The sequence below is a fragment of the Thermobia domestica genome, chromosome 12 (genome assembly GCF_964235325.1).
Source record: "Thermobia domestica chromosome 12, izTheDome1.hap1.1, whole genome shotgun sequence".
In the NCBI taxonomy this organism is placed as follows: domain Eukaryota; kingdom Metazoa; phylum Arthropoda; class Insecta; order Zygentoma; family Lepismatidae; genus Thermobia; species Thermobia domestica.
In genome coordinates this window covers 75,060,637-75,088,245 of record NC_137465.1, presented here as the reverse complement: position 1 = coordinate 75,088,245, position 27,609 = coordinate 75,060,637, and the positions used below count along the sequence as shown (strand labels likewise).

Here is a 27,609-nt window from a genome sequence, read left to right as displayed (position 1 = left end):
CTTTAATAGTAATAGAAATGTATATATATATATATATATATATATATATATATATATATATATATATATTGTATTTTCTACCGGGAATAACTACATCCGGTCTAGAAAGCTGGGACTAACAACAAAGGAACCCAATGTCCTAAACACACACCACCTACGCACTTCAATACACCAACGAAGGTGCAGACTATTCATGAATTAAAGTCTCTCACCCAATGCATTCTTCTCCTAACATGTCTCCCAGCGATAACAACATTTTTTGGTATCTCAATCACTTCCTAGTAGGATAGCTTTACCTAGAGACCACTGATTAACCTGGTATTGGATGTTTCACTTTCTTACCTTTGGAGTTGACAGTCATCGGTTGGACAATCTCACACGCAAATATCTAATATTAACATCGTTTCTTCTATAATTTCGTAATATTGTATTATTTCTTTGTATTATTTATTAGGTTGGTTAGGCTTGTTTCAACACTTTTCTCTTTGCACCTACTTATTACCTATACCTTAACGTTGGATAAAAATACACTAGCTCTCACCGGGAATCAAATCCAGAACCAATGGACTTGAACCATTTGGCAACAACAAGGCACATTTAAATAGAAGTTTCGATTTTGTTAGGAAAATTGTGATTAGGTGTAACATTTAAAAATATATTTAAGAATGGGTACGGATGAAACGCACTGAATTTTCTCGCTCGCATTTCTTAAACTGATTCGTGTTAGGCTGCAGCTATTACTGAAACATTTATTTGGGAAATGCGAATAAAATAATGTGTTTTTGGAAAACTTTGTTCGAAGCAACTTACGTCCAAAAGTAAAGTACCCATTGGTCATATTTCTGTTAGAAATAACTTATGCCATATATTAGAATTATTAAGGAAATAATTGTATGTGAGCTATGAGGAAAAGCGTCTGAGTACTTTCTGAGAAATTGTCAAAAAAGTCATCCCCAAGAATAAAATATCCCTTGTGTATCTTTTCAGGACAAACGAGTTAGGCTATTTACGAAATACGAACAAAATTGCCAGAGTCATTCTCGACAAAATCGTAGGGTAAAAATTGCCCCGAAAAGTAATATACCACTTCTAGCTTTTTAGGATGATGGAATATACCATATCGTTAGGTTATTTATGTGACATTCATTTATGAAATATGAACAAAATTGCGTCAGGCGTTAATGGGAATATCGTCGGAGAAGAGTAAACTACCTCTTCTGAATGTTTACAGGACGAACGAGTTGTGTCATATTGTTAGGTTATTAATGATACAATTATTTATGAAATGTGATTGAGAAAATTGCTCGAAAAAACGCATCCCATACAGTAAATTACACCTTATGTATTTTTTCAGAGCAATGATTCAAACTATATTTGTAAAAAATATAAGCACAATCTTTACAGCTATTTTTGAAACAATTTAATTATTTTAAATTTTCATCCTTCAGTAAACTACCCTTATTTTTAGGTGCCGGAGAATATAGAATTAGAAACGATAAAGTGTTATAAAAACTTCATGTCTAGACTTAGGTCCAGATACGTCGAACAGTATGGCCTCTATTTGAATGCATGTAAAAGCGTGACGAACCAACAAACGAACAGATGGGCAGACATCAAAATCACTTTTTCGATATGTGGGGGCGTGAAACTTGAATTCATTGAAATCTCGAATTCGATTTTTATCACTATTACTACAATTTCTTCTTTCGTCGCTTGAACGTGAAAAAGAATAGGAATACAACGACACGTAAGGTGATAATTTGTAATTCCCAAAATTTAATGAGTTACGTTTAATGTGTTGCCATGCTAGGAAAAAAGCTTATGCCTGTTTGTTATATCATTTTAATATCAGCTTTTCACGCTACTATATAATGTAGAAATATGGTATGATTATCGTTCATATTCATTCTATATTTGGAAATATTCGTGCTCCGTATACATAGATCTGTATAATTTAGTTACGTTCAACGAAAACATTCTTGCACTTGTAGATATGAAAAAAAAGAGGGAGAAAGTCAATACTCTAAAAAGCAAAAAACAACCACACACACACACACACACACATAAACGATCATTTAACATCAGGTCGATGTAACAAGGGGTAAGACTTGACAGACTGTCAAGGTCGCGTATGTTCTTCCTGACACACAAACCCGAAGTGAGTTGTCTGCTGTTCAAGAACGGGAAGTAACATACAAGACTATAAACTGAAAACAATAACTGTTTCCAATAGTACACGTATTCTAATATTGAATAAATACGTTGATTAAAGGATACTACCAATAAATTATTTTCTTATTATATTGTTTCGGTTCTTATTAACATCAAAATTATACACTTCCTATAATGTTTTGTAAAGAAAAAAAATGGGATGGGATGGGATGGGATGGGATTCGATGTGGTGTCAAAATAATAAAATAACTACGACTCCACCACTCTATCCACCTAACCACGGAGGCTACGTTGTGTGGGCTCTTTTTTTTAAAGAAATAATCTTCATAACCATGGTGCGTATCGCTTCAAACCTTAAGATAAGAGTTTTTCTGTTTAATTCTATATTTTCGTACGACATCTTAGTTACAGAAGCTAATTTATATTTGGCAGGCAATCTACACACTAGGTTTTAACCAATAAATGCAACATTTTAGTCCACTATCCAGTTCCTTGATCCAACTCCTCGATTCCCTTACTGAATTCCCTCCGCAATTGTGATCTGCTACTGAAAAAATCCCTAGAAATCATCGTTGCCAGTATACACAAAACCGAGCATAATTTTGTTTTTTGCTTATGTTTTTATTATTTTATTATATTTTTTGGAAATATCTCCTTAGATGGATTGCTTTCTATTATCTCCACATACTAATAACTGAATTTTACCCATGAACGTAAGGAAAATGGAATAAATGCGAAAAATCTTGAGTTACAGTATACGCGCAATTTTTTTTGCGCATGGGAGTACCTGAAGGTCATCAGCCCTGGGTGACGCCCCTAGGGCATTGATCTTTAACCTCCCAAATGTATTTGCTGACTCGACTAGATAAAGGAGTACAGGGATTACTACTGATTTCTACTTCTGTACAGTTAAGGCCTGGAATATAAAATTCTGCTGTGTGCATTTCACTTTCCTCACGAACATTAGTTTTTGGCTAGGTGTTAAATAATCAAAGAAATCTTTCCATCTACCCAAGGTGCTATCGGAATCAGTGAGTCATGTTCTATTAGCTTTCTTTAATATATTATATAACAGGAACGGGTTGGTAGCTTTTCTTATATTCATTGATGTCCTTATACATGTCCCGAATGTATTTGTTGTTACCATTATCTTAAAGTTAATCAATTTCAGCTTTGAAAAAATCACGTTTCTTTCTTCTAAAGGGTCGGAACAGTTCAACGCCTGATGTCAACCAAATTTGGTGTAGGTATATCGTTCGGATTTCGTAACTATCGCAAATTTTGCGGTTTTCTCTTCTTCGTTAATTTATTACATTCCTGGTCTAACCATGGTATTCCTGGTCCTATGTATTTCCGATTACCCCAATTTTTCTTTTCCTGAAATGTTAATGCTTCCGTAATTTCAACCCAAGTATCCTCAAAACTATTACACTCCCAAACTGCTAAAACCGATAATCTATTCGATACTTCAATCTGCTACTTGGCTCTCCGCTAATTTTAAATTAAAGCTCTCCGTTTTCAGATAGTAAATATTTTCTTTATTAAAGGGTAATCTGTCTTATTATCTCTGCTACCAGGTAGTGATCAGTGTCAGTCAGCTTCTTCAAACGACAGAACATAAATTAAGCTAGACACTTTGGTTCTATTTATTAAAACGTGATGAATTTGATTATGTGTTTTCCCATGTGGTGAGGTCCAATTATATTTAGGAACGTCACAGTATGGGAATTTTGTACTCTTCACGATAACGTTTTTAGATGTGTCAAAGATCACGAGTCTAATGCCGTTGTCATTCCTTTCCTTATGCAGACTTCCATTCCCTATAATTGGTTTGAAAATATTCTCACGACCTCCCTTCACACTCAAATCTCTAAGGGAATGTTCATATAGTATCACGGGGGTTTGTCATACCCGTTATACTTCTTGGTAAAAACTATCTTTCATATCGTCATTTTTATCTTTTGTTGGGGCATATACATTTAGAACAACTATATCACATCACCGACCCTTAAGAATAATTTCCCCGTAAAGGAACGTAAAATTTCCGGACTTTACTGCTCCCGTTCTTTTCCATCTAACCTTCTGAACTCTTACTAAGTTCATTCTATATTTCTCTAACTTACTTCTTACGGATTTTAACGTGCATGGCCTATAAAGACTTCTTATATTTCATGCTCCATTTCTCATGTCTGTTTTAATTTGCTCAGATCGTGCCAAGTTATCAGTCTTGGTCCGAGACTTCTGCGAATGTTTCTAAACAAGTTCCTTTTTCACATGATGAGGTTGTTAGCCTCACGCCTCAAACTGGAGAACCACGCCTTGCCATCTGTCCGAGACTGCGTATTTATTATATTGGTATCTAACTTCTATATCTAGAAGCCTTCTCGATCCGGACCCTGAGGACACGTCATGCCATTTTGATAGGATTAACAGAGATACCGAAATTTATAGGCGTGGGGTCCGACGTTGCCTTTAAAATAAAAAGGCGATTTGATACTCGGAAGTAATTGGAAACCACTGTTCTAGAACACACAGTACAGCCGCCACCTATGAATAAACTTGTACTTATGACTGACACTTGCTGCATTTGTAGGCTGTACAAACAGAGTTGATTAATTTGAGAATGTTATTGCCTGGTGGGAATCAAAACATGATCGCTGCAGTCGATGCTGTCATTATTCAACATTACTGATTAGCTTTTACAGCTACTCACTACATGGTACAATGTTGATTTTGTAATGCGCTCACGGACACATATGAATTTCATATTCTAATATATGACGTTTGTTGTCGCTAGGATCAAATGCAACTTTATACACCTTTTCCGGTGTTTCATTGTGTTGCTGAAAATGTACTTAAGCTTGTCCTACGCGCTTAACTTCCCCCTTTAACTGTTGTGGAAGCCAGTGAATGCGCGATTTAGCGACAGTTTTTTTCGACATCTTTGTTTTCATTATCAACTTCTTGCTTTCCTCCGTCGCCACATAACATTAGATTTTTGCGCGGAACTGTACTGATCCAGTAGTATAATCTACTTATCTTTAATTTCACGAACCAGCTTTTCATTGCATCTTGTGATATTTAAATGTTTTTGGTAGTTGTGTGTGTCGAGAAGTTCTAGTATTCGTTTATTTTCAGTTACGTTCCGATAGAAGTCCACAGTCTTCATGTATAACAAAAACTAATATACACCTTTGTATGTAAATTGCACGTTCCCTTCATAGCGCGCTGGGGACGCGGTGGCTTAGTGGTAGAGCGTTCACATCCGATGCTTGGGATCCCTGGTTCGATCCCAGCTCGCGCCGTGTGGACTTTGTGGTGGACAAACATCGTGCTCGTGGGTTTTCTCGGGGTTCTCCCGTTTCCTCCCACTTTCTTTATTCCACCATTTCATTCATTTCTCATCTTCACCGTCTCCTTTAGCCTAACCGGCATAACCGTGGGACGTAAAACTTAAAGATTTCACTTCAGTTTTTTCATAGCGTGCTGTAATTACATAGTAAAATTAATACATGGCTGACTGACAATACCAGCTCCAACATAAATGGGACTGTTGAGTTCAACACTCGTCTTCTCCATACAAAATAATAACTTATCATCGTTTATGATGCTCCGTCAATACTGTGGTTCGCACATAACTTCTCCACACTTTTCTAGTCACATACTAATTCAAGTATATATTTTCTCACATTTTCCACGGTTTTGGCGTATACCAAATTATTGAAGTGGTTAAAAAAACTTTTTTTTTGCATTTGTCCGTAAACGTGTATTGTTATCTATATACCGTTTCAACCAATCATATTACACAAACCCAAACCATACCCGTATTTACGTATTTTACACCCCTGGGTTCACAAAAAGTTTGCATATCTCCGTCCTATTTGTTCGTGTTTAATATAGGCTTATACAATACAGCCACGGCCACTTATATTGAACCACCAGCAGGACGGGGCGTACAGAAATAAATGTACTTGTTATATTGGCAGACAATAGAAAACAGCCTGCTTTTTCTAGCGCCAGTACCAGCATAACGAGAGCTGCTACAATATCGTTTCATTATAGACCTCCCTTAAATTTCTCTCTCGTCGACAGTCTGTTTTTTCTCCGCATTCCATTCTTCAGTCTCAATTTTGCGTAAATAAGCCGCCCTCTGGTCCATGCTTAAAGAGGGCACATAATTAGCTTTCCTTAACACAAACACATGTACAAATGAAAGTGTACCAAATGATCGTCCACAATAAACTTCTTGTTTTTCAATGTTTTTAAATTACATGAACGGTTTCTAGGATTCGATTTCACAGCGTTCCTGAGTAGTTCATCAGAACATATTGTTGGTCGGTGTCCACGAATCTCAGTTCTCAATTTTGCGTCATCGGCGTAAGATTTTCTAAACTAACGTCATATTTCGAGTTCATTCACCACTCCTGGCCCAAATGCATTGTTGACATTATTAGAGCTAGATGTATAGAATGTCCTGGTTTGAACTTGCAATTGTGTGATCTATGTTGTTCATGTTCATACTATCCTGTCCAACAGCACACTGCCTCTTGATTGACCTGGGAACCCTGCCTGTTTGCAGAACATGTACGAAGTTTGTTACTTAGTATATGTTACTTCGATCCCTCTATTGGTTACATCATGGAGGATGGTTCCCACTGGGTGTGAAATCAGAGATTTCGATCGCACCAAACCAATAATAAAGTTCGCCCTCAATATGTTAAGTTCTAAACTCCTTTATTAAGATTCAGTTCTATGATACATATGTACGGAAGTATATTACCTCTCTACAACAATTACACTAGCCAACAGTGAAAATGTAACTGGAATGAAATAAATGTTTGTTAACTATATCAACCACGCTGATAACGAAAACGACAATGAAAAACTCGAATTAGCTCTCGTTTCCAAGTTAAAGGGGCGGGGGCACATTTAATTATAAGTATTATATTTTATTAGCATTCATTGTCAATCCCTTCCCATTAGGCTTCGAAATCTCGATTATGGTAGACAGACTGACTAAGTTTTCTACAGGCAACAATAGCTATGTGTATTTTGTTGCTATTTTTAGCCCGGGCTCAGCAACTAGGAGAGGGGAAGGGGAAGAAGAACGGAGGAGCGGAGCATGTTTTGTTTATTGTGTATTTCAGATGTAAAGCATCACGGGCAGTAGCCAATGCTGCGCGATATTTCGCGCGGTGTTGCCGGATTGCGGACTCCCCTTTCCCTTCTCGCTCTTCCTCCAGCTGAGATTATGACACATAAATTTGCAACATTATTCACAATGTAACAATATTATTCCAGCAATATCTGGAATTTTGACTGTGCATCCTAAAAGTATATATAGCAACTAAATTACTTACCTGTTATCTACTCCAGTGGAACTGCTAAAGGCTCGTCTTCCCCACTACTTTCACCATCGTCTATGTCAGTTAATATTTCGTCATTGTCTGAATCTGAGTCTTGTAAATTTACTATTATGGGTTCCAAAATTTCGTCACGTCCTATTTCTTTCATGAAGTCATCTTGTAATTTGTCCGTGTGTTGTACACAAGATTGCCAGTCGTTTTGCGTTACGCTATCAATTTCTTCGTTTATCAGTCTTTCAACGTCTGTCAACTTGAATGTCTTATTTCTTGTTGCAATTCCTCTCTTTACTTGAGCCCATATAAGCTCGATTGGGTTGTATTGACAATGATAGGGTGGGAACCTTACTATCTCGTGTCCGTTTTCGTTTGCCAGTTGGTCTAGTTCGTACATTTTAGATTGGTTTTTGAACGGCATTACGCGCTGCAATAGCTCAACCTTAGTTTCTGTTGCCGAAAATTCAACACCTTTTTGGTGTAGCCATTCAACAATGGCATCTTTTCTAGTTGATGAATTTGGAATTTTATTTGTGACGACTGAATGATATGGGGCATTATCCATTATTATAATGCTACCCTCCTTTAAATAATTTAGAAATCGATTCAAAAACCAATCCTTAAATGTAGCACTTGTCATTTCTTCGTGATAGTCGGAAGTTGATTTAGACTGAAATATTCACTTACTTTCAGGTATAAATCCAGTTTTTGCAGATGGGCTAATCCATATGAAGTGGTCCAAAAATATTGAAAGTGGTTGCTCGACCATCTCCGAAAATTATAAAAAGTGGAGTGTGATGAACCTTGTGTATGAGAAGGTCAATAACACGAGTCACGTTTTCGGAGGTACAATTGTTCCTGAATGGCGGCCATCTTTGTTGTCGGCGGAGTGCCATTTTCTGCAGTTGCAAGCGTTTACGAAAACCACATTTGCTCAGGACTTACTAATCAGAGGAACATGAAACAAAAACTAATGTGTACAGGAGGGACCAAGGTACACGGAGAATATATAATCGTGCGCTCAAATGGAGATTCAGGGTTGCAAACTAATACATGAAATCACCAAAAAGTACAGAAAAGTGCACGTTTCAAGGAGCTGTATTTTGGAATGGCATAAAGGTAGTGGTTCAGAATTTATGGTGTGAATACTAGGGCATGTACAGATTCTTCAGAAACATTCACAGCTATGATACGACTGTTGCCACAGAGTTATGGGGGTTAGAAAGTTGGAGTTTGTCATTTTTATGGCATTTTTGGGGCTTAATATCTCAGGATGGCAAACTGCTAAAAATTGCTGCTGCAGCCACAAAGCAGTTCTGTATGTTAATAAACTATTACAAAAAAATCATGACTGATATTACATGGAGAACAAAGTTAGGACAATGTTAAGAACGCACGTGCGTGACGATGCCAAGTCGGTGCATGAATCACCTTTTACGTTATGATCGGCATGGATATTCATTCTCTTTATCAGTTTGAGGAAACAGGCAACAGGTGGCAGTGAAATCACGGCCTAAATCGTTCACGTTGGAGTTACCCATCTGTATTGTTTTTTGTTATCTATGCATTTACCCTCCAAATGCCAGTCAGCCGCTTGGAGTATCCGTCAGTCTTTTTGCTACAACCACAGTGGAAGGTTGTTGTGTTGTGCGCTGAAAATAACCTCTCAGTGTTCTGTGGGAAATGAAACTAATGAGGAATACTATAAATCTGCGTATGGTGTTTGTGCAAAGGAACTAAAGTATATTTCGAAGTTGCAAACAGAAAGTCAGGAGCTGCTTCGTCTGCGAATTGACTATGACCCTGTGACAGTATGCAAGTACCATGAAATAAGATATTTAGAGCAATATAACCATCTGTTCGGTCGTGTGTGTTGTGACTCAATGAACATTCTATTAAAATCTATTAAAAAGGGACTTCGAAAAATTCTCGTTGAACACATGTTACAAGGAAAGAAGACTGGTGTTCAGTTAATACCAGTCCCAATTGTTACTCTGCAGTGTTTGCATCCAGTACAAGTAACCTGGAAGATCAAAACAGAAACAGCGATGTTGAATTTGTTCCATCAACATCCGTCTTAGAAACTTTAGATTCAGCACGTTGTACGTTAGGATTATCGCCACCGTCAAAAATACGAAAAGTCAGTGCCGAGAAAAGGAAACGTAAGCTTCAACGCAAAATGGACCAAGTGTCACAAGCGCTAAGAAGACAATTAGAACTTGCCTTCGTGGAAACTATTGAAGATGAAGACGACAGCGTACAAGTGTCCTCGGATTATGAAATCCTGATACGTCAATTAAAAGAGGAATGTACCATTACTACCAAGGAAAAAAAAGTAAAAATCTTAAGTTTGCTCCCAACAACATGGCCTCGTAAGAAGATTGCAACTGAATTTAATGTGTCAGAAAGTTTTGTCAAGATTACTAGATTACTAGGAAACTGATGAGTGAGCAGGGAATTTACCAGCTCTGGGGCATAAGCAAGGAATATCAGTGTCACCAGAGACAACAGAAAAGGTTCTCAATTTTTATGAAGACGATGAATACAGCCGTTTGTGTCCAGGCAAGAAAGATTGTAGACCAGTATGTGCAGGGAGTGTGAGGGTTCAGAAACAGAAACGACTGTTGTTATGTAACCTGAACGAGCTTTACCTGGCATTTAAACAGAACCATCCAGAATGCACAAATATTCACAGGGCTAAGTTTTGTGCCATGAGACCTAAATCTCATAGTGTCTGTGTATGCATGTACCACCAAAATATAAAGTTAATGATTGATGGGGCAAAACTAACATTGAATACAAGGATCTCCTTGAGTTACTCGTATGTGATATTAACAGCAATACCTGCATGATACAAACATGTGAACAGTGTCCAGGAAAAGCTACCGTTCTGTCGGTGTTTGCTGAAGCCATTGAAAGTGAAGTTTTCCCTGACATTATTTAATAGAAGCAATGGGTTACAGTTGATATGACTGAACTGATTACGGTAGTCAAACATGCGGAAGCATTTTTTGAAACATTATGTGAGAAACTCGAGGATCTCAAAAAGCATCACTATATTTCCAAGGTTCAAGCACAATACCTAAAATACAAGAAAGACAATCTCAGTGATTCTGAGTGTATAGTTTTGGCTGATTTTGCCAAAAACTATACATTCATCATCCAAGATGCCATACAGTCCTATCATTGGGTAAATTAGCAAGTCACTCTGCATCATTTTGTCTACTACTACCAACAAGGTGGAGAACAGAAGCATTCTTGTCTGAGTAATAAGTGATCATTTAGCGCATAATACTGTGGCAGTTCACGTATTTCAGCAACATCTTATCAGTCACATTCGAGAACATTTACCACACGTAGCAAAGATTATATACTTTCTGATGATGCGTCCAGCCAATACAAGAACAAGAAGAACTTTGTCAATCTGTGTCACCATCAAGCAGACTTTGGGCTCGAAACCGAATTGTATTTCTTTGCTACGTCACACGGTAAAACTGCATGTGATGGTGTTGGTGGGGTGACGAAGAGAGAAGTTGCAAGGGCTAGTTTGCAGAGCGATTTGCGAGCTGTCAGTCCATTCCAGGCACAAGAAGCTTCCATCGTTTTACCCCCATTTCTGAACATACCCTTCGATGTTATGTTACATCAACAAGTGACGAATTTCAAAAGTTTCCTGTTGCCAAATGTGTGTCCGTAACCCACTGAGAACTAATTCTGTTTTTTTTTTTTTTGTACTGCTTTGTTGCTCGGTCAGTACTGCTAATACACTGAATACCATCGTCACGCACGTGCTGTCTTAACATTGTCCTAACTTTGTTCTCCATGTAATATCAGTCATGATTTTTTGTAATAGTTTATTAACATACAGAACTGCTTTGTGGCTGCAGCAGCAACTTTTAGCAGTTTGCCATCCTGAGATATTAAGCCCCAAAAATGCCATAAAAATGACAAACTCCAACTTTCTAACCCCCATAACTCTGTGGCAACAGTCGTATCATAGCTGTGAATGTTTCTGAAGAATCTGTACATGCCCTAGTATTCACACCATAAATTCTGAACCACTACCTTTATGCCATTCCAAAATACAGCTCCTTGAAACGTGCACTTTCCTGTACTTTTTGGTGATTTCATGTATTAGTTTGCAACCCTGAATCTCCATTTGGGCGCACGATTATATATTCTCCGTGTACCTTGGTCCCTCCTGTACACATTAGTTTTTGTTTCATGTTCCTCTGATTAGTAAGTCCTGAGCAAATGTGGTTTTCGTAAACGCTTGCAACTGCAGAAAATGGCACTCCGCCGACAACAAAGATGGCCGCCATTCAGGAACAATTGTACCTCCGAAAACGTGACTCGTGTTATTGACCTTCTCATACACAAGGTTCATCACACTCCACTTTTTATAATTTTCGGAGATAGTCGAGCAACCTACTCTGGACCACTTCATATGGATTAGCCCAGATCCCACATGGCAGACAATAAGTCTGCTTCCTTTTCCCGGAGGCACCTTTAATCCACCGTTTTTTTGTGGAATCTTGCCAAACTGACTTATGTGAATGATTTTGATTTACCCAAGTCTCTTCCAAGTAAAATATTGGTCTTGTGTCGCCATAAGTCCGAATTTCGTGCATCTTCCGAAGAAATTTTAGTCTTGCCGCCACAATATCACTCCTCTCCATTAAAAACGTACGTCCATCGGTTGTTTTCTTATACCTGAAACCTAAAGCCCGGAGTATTCTGTAAGTGGATGACTTGGAACCTGTAAAGGAAATCTTACTTTTCAAAGCATTTGTGATTTTTTGCGGAGTCGGAAATTCGCCTTGGTCATAAAAGTCAAAAACAGTCCTGCGTACTACGTCCTTGTCAAAGTCATTAAGGTTTGTGGTGAGCCTTTTGCGAGGTCCTTTGTGTTTTCTAGGAGATAGAAAAACTGGAATATTACTGGGAGGCATCTTTCTTGCCTCCACGCAGATTCGTGATACTGTGGCTCGATTTATCCCGCAAGCTTGTGTTGTTAGGCTTTGACACTTTTTAAAGTTAAGTTTCTTTCTTTCTTCTTGTGATGAGTATTTCTTTAAAAAATTGTAAATACAAAAAATAATTCTCCGAGCTTGACTTCGAAGCACTTCTTTTTTAGAAAATCCCGCACTTGCACTCGGTTTACTAAAAGACATTGTCAATTTTAGTTTTCGGAGAACAAACGAACTGCCAGGAAAGAAAGCAACCCAGATACTGATGAATTCTGTTTATGCTAGAAGAGAAGTTGCGTTCCTACACGAATAGCCCCTTTGTTCCTTATCAGTTTTCATAACAAATAACACTCTTGGGGCTTGGTCTAGGTCTCACGAAAACAATCCGTCTGATTCTCTTAAGCAAGTCCATATGATCGAGTTTGTTTTGGGTTACGATAATTTACGACACCATTCAGACGCTTGGTGCTTTTGAATTCCTGCTTGAGGGGAAAAGAAGGAATAAGTGGTCGCTTATATGTAACGTAGTGAAACGTGAAAGAAAAAATAAACAAAACATACTGCTTTTCTTTCTGTCGAATAAGGAAGAATCTATCTGGAAGTGAACTTCAAACCAATACTACGAACTTCCCATACTTTGTTCTCGCTCGCTTACTACTCTCAAGGGTGTAGCCACGGGGGAAAAGGGGGCCCTGTCTTTCCAAATTATTTCCAACCCCGAAATGAGGTTTGTTTGGTATATGTTTAATAAACTTATTTAATAGTTAATGTAAATGAGGGACGTTTATGATAAAACATGAAAATTAAAAAAGAAAACATCATCAGTACGGTTTTTGTACCTAATTAAAACAGCTAAAATTAATCATATGCTTTACATTCTCATTTCCCTTTCTGTGTGAAGTCTCTATATTATTGCATAATAATAGGGCCTATCTGAGTTGGTATTTTTTTCAAGTTTTTTTCTTTTACTATTTTAACCCACATAAACACAAAGTCAGATAAACAGATTGCCAAAAACAGCATTTGTTTACTTATGAATAGCTTATTGATTCATCTTTTACAATCCGGTTTTTAACTTCAGTACTGTCAAGATCCGTTTTTTGATAAGGTAGCATTGTGAAAATATAATATGTGTATAGTATGTATGTATGTATGGTGAATTAAAATGCTTTCATGTTGTGAAAGAGGTAATTTGTTCTGCTTTTAATATGTGAAAAGCTTGCCTCCCATTGTAAGTAATGTACCCCTAGAACAACCTGCTGGCTACACCCCTGATTTTCCTGTAATAAAAGTTGTGAGTTCTATTTGCGATTCGAAACAAAATCCACTGGAAATTAGACGCGGTACTCAACGCTCGTTTTACTAATTGTTTTATATGGAAACCTTTCAAAGCGTGTATCACGACAACCAGTAGACATAGAAAGATGTAGTTTTCACGTGTGTGTTCGTAATTCTTTTCTCTACTTCCTAAAGTGAGCAGTTAATGTGCTAATGCAATATTTCTAAGTAGCGCCTCTGATATTGTCAAGATTCGCTGTAGCGCGAGAAGTCAGTGTGCAGAAATGCTTGTCGCGAACTGTCAACACCGCTCAATGCCAATTGGACGCCGTGTGAAGCCAACTCAAGGCCATATCGTTTCTCATTTGAAATCTGCTGTAAGCGTAGTTTCAGTTTGTTACAAATTGTGTTCTGTTCGTGTTCTGGAAAAAGGTATTACTGAAGTGTAGTTAGTGTGTGTGGTCACTAATTGCTGTGATTCATTATGCCTCGCAAATATGTAAACAGTGCTAACAATTTTTGCTACAAAGCAGACAGGCTACATTGAGATCGCAAAGGAGACTAATAACGCCATATATTAGGATCGTGTACAAACCGTACTTTGGCTGTGAAACAGGGACCACGACAAGCTCTGGGCTCCTCAGGTATGTTGCAATTTTGTGTCTCAAGTCTTCATTCGTGGTTGAATCGTAAGGATCTTCCATGGGCTTTGCTATTCCCATGATCTAGCGAGAATCACCAAACCATGTGAATGATTGTTACTTTTGTATGACAACTCCATTAACATGGTATTTCCAAGAAGAGAAATCTTTCTTCATATATGCTAACATACCGTCGGCCATGTGACCAGTGCCTGACGCAGACGGACTGCCTGTTCCTGTCCCACCTGCCTTTGTTTAAATGTCACCAAACTTTCTAGAAAATAAGAAGGCACTGTAAGAATAAGGAAACTAGGAAACTGTAAGGATCAAGTGGCAAATCTTCTGCACTGCTGCGGTAGACTGGCGTGCAATGTGTCTTCGAAGTTACATTTCTTAGATTCCCAAAAGGGCTTTTTTCCTAACGACTATGGTGTTGTAAGCGACGAGCACGAGGAACTCTTCCACCAGCAAATATCGGACGTGAAAACCAGATCCCAGGGAAAGTGGAGTGCATCAATGTTAGCTGATTGCTGCTGGACATTAAGCAGGGAATCACCAGCAGAAAACTACAAACGCCAGGCAAAGCGGTTGCGCTTTCAGTGACCTTTCTCCGAGGGATAATAACAAGGAAAATACATGCATATTAGGGTGTATCGAAAAAAACTTTTTTTCGAAATCCGGTTACGGCTAGTGCGGATTTTTGGCCAAATGACATCAATAAAACGTATAAAAAATCTCAAGTCGATCAGACAACTCCTTCTGCTGCCGAGTAGAGCCCAAATATTAGAAAAATCAACAAAAGATTCACTTTTCAACTGATTTTCCAAAAAATATTTTTTAAATATTTCCTATATTTTTCGGTCTTTTAAATTATTGAAATAGCATTGGAAAGGAGAAATAAATACATAAAACAAATTTATTACGGTTATTTCTGTACACCACAAACACAAAAACCTAGTTAATTATTTCTAAAAATGCCCTAATTTTCTGGCGTATCGTACATTTAAATTTTAATATAAATTATTGAATCTCTTGCATAACGAAGAAAACACTTTAGTGCTAAATTCTAAGAGCAGTAATAGTATAAATAATTTGCTCCCAATGCCGTATGCATCTGCTTATCACACTAGATCACCTGCCGCCCACCTCTCCCCGAACGCCTCTTCTCTTGTACTTGCCCGGCTGAAAGGATCGGTCTTATCAGTCGCCAGTAGTCAACCAGCTGTGTCGAACGTGATTGTCGCTGCTTGAGTTATTTATTAGTGTTGTAGGAAATTTTAACTAAATAATTTGTTTTCGTGTGAAGTGCAGTATGTAGAAGTGAGGATAGTGTTTCAGTTGTGTTAAGTACTTTTTATTAGGAAGAGAGTGACCGATACGCTGACGTTATGGCATCGACAAGTTTATTACGGTCTGCGTTAGGAATGGCATTATTGGGACACCCAAGGAATTGGGTAGAACACAGCTACCAACCGTTGAAATGTATTGAGACAATACCTATGGGAGCGAGAAGAAAAAAAATGAGAATTTCGGGATCCCGGAAAGAGCCTTCAACAAAGGATTTATCTTCTATCATCGCCAGGAAAATTGTAGAAAATTGAGATTATGCCTCAATCAGCGGCGAAGCAATTTTCAGTATCAGAAGGATTGTTGCAATGATATTGAAGTACCATAATATTGTCTGTGACTTGCAAAACTCAACAAAATCCAGTTTCCAAACTTCTGCAAAACAAATTGCTGATTTTCAACAGTCTACCAAAAATATTTCATTTGATATAGCCTTTTGTAAGTGTTCCGATCGTCTTGCCTGCAACTGCGAAAAAGGAAGAAAAGTGCCAGTGCTAGAGGTGCCTTTTCTTCTAGATCAAAGAACCACAAGATTGAGGCGTAATCTCAATTTTCTACAATCTTCCTGGCGAAGATAGAAGATAAATCCTTTGTTGAAGGCTCTTTCCGGAATCCCGAAATTCTCATTTTTTCTTCTCGCTCCCATAGGTATTGTCTCAATACATTTCAACGGTTGGTAGCTGTGTTCCCAATAATGCTATTCCAAACGTCAGAATGTAACAAACTTGTCGATGCCATAACGTCAGCGTATGTCACTCTCTTCCTAATAAAAAGTACTTAACACAACTGAAACACTGTCCTCACTTCTACATACTGCACTTCACACGAAAACAAATTATTTAGTTAAAATTTCCTACAACACTAATAAATAACTCAAGCAGCGACAATCACGTTCGACACAGCTGGTTGACTACTGGCGACTGATAAGACCGATCCTTTCAGCCGGGCAAGTACAAGAGAAGAGGCGTTCGGGGAGAGGTGGGTGGCAGGTGATCTAGTGTGATAAGCAGATGCATACGGCATTGGGAGCAAATTATTTATACTATTACTGCTCTTAGAATTTAGCACTAAAGTGTTTTCTTCGTTATGCAAGAGATTCAATAATTTATATTAAAATTTAATTGTACGATACGCCAGAAAATTAGGGCATTTTTGGAAATAATTAACTAGGTTTTTATGCTTATGGTGTACAGAAATAACCGTAATAAATTTGTTTTATGTATTTATTTCTCCTTTCCAATGTTATTTCAATAACTTAAAAGACCGAAAAATATAGGAAATATTTAAAAAATATTTTTTGGAAAATCAGTTGAAAAGTGAATCTTTTGTTGATTTTTCTAATATTTGGGCTCTACTCGGCAGCAGAAGGAGTTGTCTGATCGAGTTGAGATTTTTTATACGTTTTATTGATGCCATTTGGCCAAAAATCCGCACTAGCCGCAACCGGATTTCGAAAAAAAGTTTTTTTCGATACACCCTAATGCATATGCTTATATAGGCAATAACGTAAAGTTATCGTAACTTCAAGACGAGAGCTAATCTTGCATTTTCATTAACATTTTCGTTATCAGCATACCCGAAAACAAAGATTAGCTGCTTTCATGCCAGTTACAGAAAAAAGTGGAATTTTGTTGGCTAGTTCCATTTGTGATTTCATCTCAGAATACATTCTTTACTGTCGTAAATGTTTACAGTCCCCAATATAATTACTAAACCTTCCTTACTTCTCTTTAAGTCAAGCATTGTGTATGGTTCTCAACGATTAAACTCTTGTTTTCTTGTGAGCGTGTTCATATTCTATTTTATATAGAGAGACAGACACTTATTATTCACTTTACTTTAAGTGTAACATGTTCGTCTGCTCATATAAACTACAATTGCCAATTATATAATTATTTCATTTTTTAACTCTTTTTCAGGATAAGAACCCTACAATGTTACCATACAACGCCTTATACCGTCTCTACCCATATGAATGTTTTCTACCAAAGGAGGGGAGAATGGCAGTCGAAGATATCCTACATAATCTAGAATTGTTTCCAGGTACCAAAAAAATGGAAGAAATGAATTTGAAACAAAAAGTCCGAGAAATCGTGTTAGAAGAAGAAACAGCTAAAGTAATTTTCTCCAACTGTACAACTTCTGACATTAAGGTTTGTTCACATTTTTAATTCTGAAAGGTGATCTACAAATCAAATTGTATTGATGATTACCAATTCGGAAATCTCCAAGTTTTTAGAAACCTTTTATTCTCAATTTGTAAGCGAATAAATAAGCCGTTTAAAGATGGTAAAGTTGGTAGAAGTAGGTGCCTATGAGAATATTGGACGTTCTTTTTGTTGTGACGACATCTAGAATTAATTTGAAATTCATATCAAAGATATTTTTGTTCTTTACTCATTAGTTAGTTAATATGGCAATAAACTCTTCACATTCCTAAATGCTTACTATATAATAAAAGAAAATGTACCATGTACTAATACGTCCAGATTTTACTAGTTTAGTCCAATCTTCAAAATAGTATTCTTTATTCTTTGTGACATTTCAAGTTCGCTCGTTTCTTCGACTAACCTAGTTCATCGTACACAAAGGTGCCTAAACTCATGAGGACGGCGCTCATGAGTTCGGAACTCACAGTTGCTAAATAAGCACGATTTCCAAATCATGTTATGAGTGTGAGGTCGAGTGAGCATGATGTCGGAAATATGTTATGAGCGTGATGTTGAAATGATGTTAGTGTTAGGTCCAGTGGCGTTATGTCGAAATGATGATGTGAGTGTGAGTCGAGTGAGCGTGATGTTGAAAAGATGTAAGCGTGGAGTCGAATGAGCGTGATGTTAAGATGATGATGTGAGTGTGAGGTCGAGTGAACGTGAGGTCGAGATGATGGTGTAAGCATGAAGTCTAGTGAACGTGATGTCGAGTTCATGTTATGTGCATGAGGTTGAGTAAGCGTGATGTTAGGTTGGTGATGTGAGCGTGAGGTTGAATGAGAGTAATGTCGAAATGTGAGTGTGATGTCGAAAGAACGTTTTGAGTTTGAGGTGGATGAACGTGATGTCGAGATGATGATGTGATTGTGAGGTTGGGTGAGCGTAATGTTGAAATTGTGATATAGTCATATGCAGAGATGGAGTGGGTCAGTGGGTCAAGTTTTCTGTGTGGGTCAGTGGGTCATGGGTCAACAGCATGTGACCCACTGTGACCCACCACCCACCGTGACCCACTGCGACCCACCACCCACAATGACCCCCTGCGAACCACCGACTCAGTCTGATCTACCGACCCATTCTGCTCACTGCAATGTAGAGTATCTTCTGAAGACTGGTAAAATTGTCTTCGTTTTACTGTCAAGACCTTCATTTCCCTTCCATCTCCATTTGTTTCTGTCTGCTTACCTGAGGTGAGTTTATCTAACCAAGTGAAAAAGGAACTTCAGGCATTTTTGGATATTGATATTTGTAATTGTAATAATAGCAATAGGGCTTGTACTACTACTTGGCTTTCTAGATCTGTGAGTCTTTAGAGGAGCTAACTACTGGAAAAAATACATTTTTGAATTACTGTAATATATAAATGATTATATAAAAATTGAATATAACTATGTGTGCCTGATTATAACGATAAAAAATTGCAAAGTCAAATGAAATTACTTTTGGTATATACTTAGGCCTTAATCCAAACTGAGGTGTTATATTGCTTTCATTATAGTACATAATATCCTAAGTAGATAGTGAGGATCTGAATTTTTGCGAAAAAAGAGAGTATCTCGCAAGCCGTTAAACTTATGGAGCTGAAATTCGGTGTATTAACTCTTTATTGAAAATAAACAGAATATGTTCTAGCATTTTTTAAAATTTTCTTTTATGGAGGGGACACTTTCTATATATGGAAAATTGGTAGTGAGTTGGTTTGTAAAAATGATCGAAAACGATCGATATTAGTTAAGAAAAAAATCAGAAACAAAAAAATACAGTGCTTTGCTTCATATATCCATTGCTTTCCACTATAATAATTATTGAAGCTTATGTTTATTATATGGAGCGCTTACAGCACAGGGCAATCAACCCATAAAGTTGTGAGAAAAATAGACATAAAATTTGTCTCTAAGCTTAATTGCACGGAAATTTTAAGTTTGGATTGTACGCATAATTATATGGAAAATTTTACTCTTTTTTTCCCTTTACGTTGATCTACTTTTCTTGGTTTGGGACTTTCAAATTTCATCCTTTTTTCCACTGAAAAGTATCGATAATTCATCAAGAAAATAATTATACTATGATAATTTAATTGAAATTCATCGTAATTTGACCCATGGCAAACAGCAGTGTGGTAATTGAAGGGGAAGAAAGAGGGAAATTCCCATTCACCTCTGAACACTTTCCAGGAACCTCGTTCCCTTTCGCTTTCTAGAGGGGGGAGGAAACTTGGTAATGGCATCAAACCTTCATGTGTAATTACAAAAATTAAATTTACTGTATAAACAAATAAGAAATCATCCGTTTATCAGGCTTTAATTGATAATTTATTTTCCATAAGTAGAAACTTTGCTTTGTTATAACTAAATATAAACTAAGAGCATAACTATATATTTTCATTAAAATTCAACACGTGTTACAGTTTCGCCAACTAACTCTTTGGCTTCATCAGACACATCAGATGCTCAGCAAATAATTAGTTTATATTTAATGATAATTTATGCACAAGATTCCCTATCGAAGGTGTGGTAGATGAAGTTTCTGTTCTCCGTGAGTCGACATTGCCAACTGACATGGTCGATATGGAAAAGATGTTGTATGGTGATAGAGAGATGATACTTCTTGCTGAGTATTTCAAAACTGACCGAGAAAAATCGTTATGAGACTTAAGTCTAACAAGCAGATTGTCGATGAGAAGTTGCAGAATCGGGTAGAAGTATTATCAATTTCATCGACAGAGTGCGAACGGGGATTTCCCCTTATGAATTTACAGATGACTGATATTAGAAATAGACTAAGTGCTCAAACATTGTCTAACTTGTTGTTCATCAATGTTAATAGCTCACCACTAGACAAGCTCGAAATAGACGAGCTAGTTATTTCTTGGCTGAAGGATGGACATCATTCCGCTGCGGATGATTTACCACGAAAAAGTTCTGGAGGCCAACAGGAAATAAACCCGATTTCAGATGTTTTAAGATGGCAAATTACGAGTTATGGAAGATGTATACTTGTATTACTAATGGCTTATTTGTGTTAATCAACTTTATACCTAATTTTTAATAAGTCTCTTCATGCTTTAGGTAAACTACTTTGAATAAATATTCATAATAATTGCAATTATGCATATTTGTAACTTAAATTTAACGTGGTGTTTTAGTAATTACACAAATTACAATTATGAGCATACTTTATGGAGATGCCTTTATACACTATGAAAAACTGATTTTCAAGTCTTTTGTGAGAAAAATACTGTGAACTGAGAAACCATAACCTTTTCCATATTGTACAGGGGTATTTTTCTGTGAATAGAAATTTCTTTTGGAATGCGTTCAGAAATTAACACTTGCAAGAATACTCTCTTAGTATATTTTAGACACACACTAATTTTCCCCCACCTCGAAGTCCTTCAATTTCCTCACTGATAAACACTTTGCCGTTTGATAGTGTAAAGGTCAGATCCACCATTATTGTAACAGAGTGGTGCTTGAGCGATTGACTAGAAATTCAAACTCCGATTAGTGACAACTTGACAGTCTTGTTTCATTACAAGTGTAAACACTTTAGTCAGTACAGAAGAGTCCGTGAATCGTGTTCAGAGTTGATAACGATGAATTTTGGTGAGTCAGAGTATGTTACAGTGGATGACAGTGGTTCATGGTGGGTGGTGGGTCAGAGTGGATCATCGTGGGTCGCGGTGGGTGGTGGGTCAGAGTAGGTCATCGTGGGTGGTGGGTCAGTGGATATTGGGTCACGATGGGTGGTGGGTCAGTGGGTCGTTTTCATTGACCCACGCCAACTCTGGTCATATGGTTGTAAAACCAAGCATCTTTCGTCAGATTCTCTAACATATAATGGTAACGAGTTAAAACATAACAAAGAAATTTCTCAGGCATTCGCGCATTAATTTCAGTCAGTATATAGTAGTGTACCCGCTAAATACGACATGGATTATCTAATAACAAATAATTCGGAATGTAGTATATTAGATACTTTTCATATAAAGGAAATAGAATTAGAGGAGATTGAGCAGGCTACTAAAGCGCTGAAATCTAAAACATCTTGTAGTATAGATGGCATTCCACCGTAGGTGGTGAAGGGCTGTTTAGATATATTCAAGCATCCACTCCATATTATGTTTAATATGTCCATTAAAACCAATATATTTCCGAATAAATGGAAAGAAGGTCTCATTTGCCCTATTTCTAAATCTGGAAACAGGAATGAGATAGAGAACTTTAGACCCGTAGCCATTCTATCTCCCTTTGGCAAGGTTGTTGAAACCATATTATACAACAGAATTTTAAACTATGTAAAGCCTGTCATATCTGAACATCAACACGGATTTTTAAGGAATAAATCCACAATAACCAATCTTGTAATAGTAACGGATTACATAGCAAGAGAATTAGGCAAAGGCGGTCAAGTGGACGTCATTTATACGGATTTCAGTAAGGCTTTAGACAGAGTTGATTTGAATTTCAGTTTAGCGTCCCTTTCAGCAGTGAGGCTATGTGAGACGTGGACCTATTGATTAACGTGGAATCCAAACCACATGAGCTCCCGGCGAGAATCGAACCCGGGTCTCCCGCGCCAAGGGCGCGTGCGCTAACCGCTTAGCCACGGAGAAGCTCAGGCTTTCGACAGAGTTGACCATGACGTGCTACTACAGAAATTGGTCTCTTTCAATTTTTCTAAACGAGCAATGGAGTACTTCGCTTCCTACTTGTGCAATCTAGAGCAAGCTGTCTCTTATAAGGGATATATTAGAAAGAAATTTACCACATTATAATGTGTTCCTCAAGGATCCCATTTGGGTCCGTTGTTATTTCTTCTTGTAATTAATGATATTTCAACCTATGTTAAAAACTCTCACTTTCTGTTGTTTGTCGATGATCTCAAATTATATTCTAAAATAAGCACAATATATGACTGCACACAACTCGAGCAGGATTTATAGGGTATTGGGAAATGGTGTGACAAAAATAAACTTCATTGTATATCTCTAAATGCAAATCTTTATCGTTCTCAAGGAAAGAAAATCCCATCAATTATCCGTATATAATTAATGGCATATCTCTGTGTAAACCAAATTCAATTAAAGATTTAAGAGTAAGTTTTGATTCAGAATTGTCCTTTTCTCATCACATCGATGCAACCTCTAACGCTGCATTCAGAAACCTCGGTTTTATCTATAGAATCGGTAAAGAGTTTAGAAACGAGTCAACATTCATTAAACTTCATAATTTGTACGTAAGGTAGTCCAGGAACTTTAGTCAAAAACTGGGTGTTTCTTCGGAAAAATTAGAAGCCAAGGTTTTTCTTCACAAAAACGTTCATTAGGTCATTCTAAATGACATATCAAAAGTCCCCGACTTTCTGCTGTACGCTTCCCTTTTTTTCGGGGGGTGGAAGTAGGGGAGGAAAACGCAATTTAAAATACAATCAAATTCAGCTTATTTGCATGTTAACCTAAATATTCCGATTAAAAAAACAAAATTTACCAGGAACGCTTACCACATTCGCTCGTAAATGTTTCACAGGAAGTCCCAAAGAATATCGGGTCAGGTTTTGGAAATATGACGTCATCAAAATGGCCGACACCAGAATTTGTAGTGTTTTGTGGGAATGGTTATAACTTTACGCAGAATAGTGGTAAAACCGTCGTTTTTGTTTCAGATTGAAGATAATTAATTACCAAATGTACGGAATGAAACGTGCTGTCTGCATCGTTAATTTCTTTTGAGATACAATAACAAAAATACTAGTTTTTGAGTACCTGCTTTTAAGTGTAAATGCAAATAACTCAGTAATCATAAAATATTTCAAAATATATCTTCAAATAAAGGTTGTAGAACATTATAAAGCCTACGAGAATAAACTATTAGATCCGCAGAAAGGATGAGAGTTGTGCAAAAAGCAGCCAAAATCATACGTCAAGATATACGTTCTGCATCATGTGATGTAGATACATGTCCTCCCAGTACTGAATTGTTCTCTAATGTCAACGCCAGTGTGCCTGAGTCATTAATCTCTCTGATAGAGGAAATCATCTTAACAAACAGAAAGGGTTCTACAGAACTTTTGAAAAGAAAGTCAACTGACATATGTCATAGCATTATGTCCGGGGTGCGTCCTCGGTCTTTTATACTACCGGTACTCCTTGGAGTATCCGTTCATTTACGTAGATACTTTGGCTCCAGACATCTAATAGAGATTTTATCATCCTTAGGATTCTCTTCTTCATATAAAGAAACAGTCCTGTATGAATCTTCCAATGTGATGCATCATCAGCCTTCAATCTCTTCCCCTGAAAAAGGCTGTTTCATTCAGTATGTTGGTGACAACGCAGATCATAATGTTGCAACAATTGATGGCATGAATACATTTCATTCAATGGGAATCATCCGAATTATTGCTCCCCATGATAAGGTTAATGATTCTCTAGATAATGTACCAAGATTGAAAGAGATCCCAAGTGCCTCAGAAATAACTAAAACAACACAAATACCAATCAAAGTTTACGAAAACCGGGGTGTTCGAGGACTTGAAAACATTATTGTGGAACAGCTTGATTGCAGCCCAACACTTATCTCTAGTCTTCGAAATGCGGATGTCTTGTGGTTTTATGCTAAATATAAGGAAGTACCCTGGGTGGAGTGGAGACATGGAGTTGTTGATACAACAGGAAAACCACTACAAATCACGTGCCATGTTTTTGCCATTTGTAAACAGTCCTGCAAGCGACTACAACACAATTTATAGCATTTTACAATATGTTCTCGAAGATAGTCTCAAGTATGGGCACAATACTTGTATAATAACCTATGACCAGCCCCTTTATATTAAAGCAAGGGAAATCGTTGCTTCATCCGGTGAAAATTCTGGGATATCCAAAATAGTGGTCAGACTAGGAGGTTTTCATATGTGCATATCCTTTCTTGGATCAATTGGTTTCATCATCGTTGGAAAGTTTTATAATGCTCTACAACCATTGTTTGAAGATATATTTTGAAATATTTTGATTACTGAGTTATTTGCATTTACACTTAAAACCAGATACTCAAAAACTTGTTTTTTTTGTTATTGTACCTTGAAAGAAATTAATGATACAGACAGCACGTTTCATTCCGTACATTTGGTAAATAATTATCTTCAATCTGAAACAAAAACGACGGTTTTACCACTATTCTGCGTAAAGTTATAACCATTCCCACAAAACACTACAAATTCTAGTGTCGGCCATTTTGATTACGTCATATTTCCGAAACCTGACCCGATATTCTTTGGGACTTCCTGTGAAACATTTACGAGTGAAAGTGCTAAGCGTTTCTGTTTTTTTTTTTAATCGGAATATTTAGGTTAACATGCAAATAAGCTGAATTTGATTGTATTTTAAATTGCGTTTTCCTCCCCTACTTCCACCCCCCGAAAAAAAGGGAGGCGTACAGCAGAAGGTCGGGGACTTTTGATATATCATTTAGAATGACCTAATGAACGTTTTTGTGAAGAAAAACCTTGGCTTCTAATTTTTCCGAAGAAAAATGCTAAAGTCCCTGGACTAAGGTCCCGATTAGAATATGCGTGCGTTATTTGGACATCGAATGTAAATAAATACTTCCGAGCAATAGAAAACATACAATTTTAATTTCTAAAAATGCTTACGTACAAGAAAACAGCTTTCTATCCCAAACAGATTCCCTACTTGGATTTAGTAAAGAGTTTGAATTTCCTAACGTTGACGAATCGACGAAAGATGTTTGATTTACTATTTTTATATAAAGTATTAAATAATAAAATTGACTGGCCAGAGCTACTCACGAAAGTATATCTGAGGGTTCCAACAGGCAGAACAAGACCAGGGAATACTGGTATATTTTTCTGTGAAAGGGCACGAACAAATATTCTCAGTAAACCTCCGCTGTGGAGAATGTGTGACTCCTACAATGAATTAAGTCATAAAAGTGATGTTTTAGATATATTCAGTATGTCAGAATATGTACTTAGAAACCGGATTATTACCGAGTACCTGACACTCGAAGTTAATTGATTAATTGTACGGATAAATGTATATACTGTATGTCTATGTATGTATTATACGACACTAAACTTAGGCATTAAGCCTGTTGTGTTGTTTTCTAAATAAATAAATAAATAAATAAATAAATGATGTGAGTGTGAGGTCGAGTAAGTGATGCCAAACTGATGATATGAGGTTGAGTTAGCGTAATATCAGAATGATTATTTTTGTTCATCTTCAATATAGTTTTTAGAAAGCTAAATTATGGATCTTTGTAGAGTGGAACATATCTATGTTGATCATCACCGGTTGTATTTAAAGTGTCCAATTAAAAAAAAAATGTGTATTTTGAAACAAAGAGGGAATTATAAATTGTATGATCCATGTATTCTGTTATAGAAACTACTATTCGTAAAAAGTATTCTATAGATAGTAGATGAGAAAATGTATTTCTGCAATATAAAAATACAAAAATACTGCATGTAATAATATTGTCTCTTAGTTTCTATGTTACGCATACTATGCTGGTAGCTTCAGCATTGTAGTTATACGTAAGTAAATTATCGGAGTATGTTCCATGTTTTCTTTTTAAAAACAAGAGAGAGAGAGAACAGTTGTGTTTTAAATACCAGTATGAGATCTTAAATAATACGGCAAATTTTATCATATTGTAGAACTAAAAGAAAAATCAAGGACGTCATATAATAGTATATGTACTATACCTACCTAATATTTTTATAGTCTAGCTCAGAAATGTCTAAGTAGCGACCCGCGGGCCGGATTCTGCCACGAGTATGTTTCAATCCGCCCGCAAAAAAGTGTATGATTTGCTCCTTTTTTAATACCATACGTACAGGAAAGAGTATAGTTAGTCATCATAATATATCTAAACCAAAATTTGACTTTTACTGTGAAATATTTTAATTTATTTTTAAGTCACCAAGCCTATTCTGTAAGGTAGGGCCGTTTATGGCGACGCAGTTTTTAATAAATATAGATTTCACTGAGATACTTTTAATATTCGTAGCTAAAGACTTCATTGATCTAGACACAAAAAAACAAAAAAGTTGAATGCGAAGAATATAACACAGATCCAGAAAATGTTTTACTTACGCGCATTCAGCGAACTGTAGCCTCAGGGAAGGAGGCAAGAAAAATGAGAGTGGCCGCAATGTATTATTCTTATTTTGTCCTGGCCCGCAGTAAGTTATAATGTCTCCATCACTGGTCCATCCTATTCTCATTTTAATTTTCCAAGCTTGCGGAGTATACGCTGATAACTAGGTGTTGCTCCCACTTTATTTTAAATTAATGTTCACTTAACTCTGAAATAAAGAAAATAGAGGAGGTGGGGACAATGACCCCCCGGAGCAAGATGGTCATCTCGGTATATGACGGTGTTCCTCTGGTGACAGAGAACTGGTACTACTGCACAAGCCATAGTGTAGGGAAGCCGAAGTGTTGAGAAAGGGAGGCGTCGCTACCTGCCATAACGTGTGAAATAAGGGAGAAAACCATTTTCATGGTACGTCAATATAAGGTAGAAAAGTAGTGAACATTCTACCTGTTGCTGAAAAAAGTAATTAGTTGAATAAAATATGTTACACACATAGATAGTGAGAA

General features: G+C 37.0%; 1 protein-coding gene across 3 annotated transcripts in view; it reads left to right on the top strand.

The window, feature by feature from the left end:
- Positions 1–27,609, top strand: part of c12.2 (von Willebrand factor A domain-containing protein c12.2) — a 1,756,568-nt gene that overhangs the window by 1,053,524 nt on the left and 675,435 nt on the right. For all 3 annotated transcript variants that reach the window (XM_081733805.1, XM_081733806.1, XM_081733807.1), the window contains exon 8: positions 17,688–17,921. In XM_081733805.1, the coding sequence (XP_081589931.1) occupies positions 17,688–17,921 (234 nt within the window). The remainder of the gene's footprint in view (positions 1–17,687; positions 17,922–27,609) is intronic.